The 1,207-nt window shown below is 36.5% G+C and overlaps 1 protein-coding gene across 1 annotated transcript in view; it reads left to right on the top strand.

The window, feature by feature from the left end:
* Nucleotides 1–954: 954 nt before the first annotated feature.
* commd1 (copper metabolism (Murr1) domain containing 1) overlaps nucleotides 955–1,207 on the top strand; it is a 6,261-nt gene continuing 6,008 nt past the window's right edge. Inside the window, exon 1 of the mRNA XM_023401855.2 lies at nucleotides 955–1,163. Coding sequence (XP_023257623.1) covers nucleotides 990–1,163 — 174 coding nt within the window. The 5' untranslated portion in view covers nucleotides 955–989. The remainder of the gene's footprint in view (nucleotides 1,164–1,207) is intronic.

Here is a 1,207-nt window from a genome sequence, read left to right on the forward strand (position 1 = left end):
TGTTTGTGCATTATTAAATTGAAATAAAGGGGGAAACTTGTGAAAACTGTCTTCAGTATTTTTAAGTACTTATATACTTGTACTCTATATTTCTGTAAAGCATTAACACATCACATGATGATGTGTTCTTTCTGATTAAAGCTCGGCTCAGCCTCCACTCCTGTCTGTCTGTGTGTGTTAATCAGCACGTCATGTAGAGTACACTGCTACAGGCAATATTAGTGAGGGAGTCTGATTAACAGTCCCATATTTTACACTTTTCCTGTTTTATTTGAAGTGTTGATCCATTAAAAGATATATTTGTGGTTTTAAGAATCTTTTTTTTCAAAGTTTGACTTTCTTTATGAAAAAAAAACACCATACAATAATAATAACAATAATAATAATAATAGTAATAATCAATTTCCTCAGTAAAAATGCTGATTAAATAGCCTTGCAAAAACCCACTGGTTATCTCTCCAACCAGAGCTTGTTATATCCCATGGCCAACTGGGATTGTTTAGCCTGGTTTTACCAGCACTGAGTGTCATGGAGGAGGACACAGGAGAAGCTAAATGACAAAACTAATCAATAAGCTATTTATTCCCATTTTTAAAATGTCTATTCAAATAGTTTTTTATTAGTAGTTATTTATTCATGAATTATTAAATTAATTTATAAATGGTTAATTTGATGAGGGTTTTTTAATACTGTTTTTGTAAATACATTTTTAAATCATAAGTATTTATTGATGGATAAATCATGTATTTATCAATTCTTTTTACAATTCTTTTTTTAATGTCTATTAAAATATGAAATGAAGGAAATGCTCAACTTGTTGAACCGTTATTAACGAGCAATCTTAGTAAGAACAAAGTGGAAGGGGAAAAAAATGTTTCTGGCACGTAGAACTACATCTCCCACAATGCCGCGTTGTGCCGGACTTCACGTGACACGATCCCGATATCGGCTTCGTCATGTGACCGCAGCGACCAGAAGAAGAAAAAAACATGGCGGATGCAGAAGCAGCGAAGTCTCTGAGCGGTTTGTTGAACGGAATCGCTCAGAAAGTTTATTACAACAACAGCGAGATCACGGAGCAGCTGCTGAAGCGCGAGCTGTTCCCGGAGCTGCCGCAGGACGCGTTCACGGCCCTGCACGACAAGATGAGAGGCCTCATCAAGGTGAATGACCTGCTCAGTCTCAGCTCTCACTGTGTGTGTGTGTG

Source organism: Seriola lalandi, unplaced genomic scaffold, assembly GCF_002814215.2.
Source record: "Seriola lalandi dorsalis isolate HSWRI2012SDOR001 ecotype SW California unplaced genomic scaffold, Sedor1 jcf7180002053791, whole genome shotgun sequence".
Taxonomy (NCBI): Eukaryota; Metazoa; Chordata; class Actinopteri; order Carangiformes; family Carangidae; genus Seriola; species Seriola lalandi.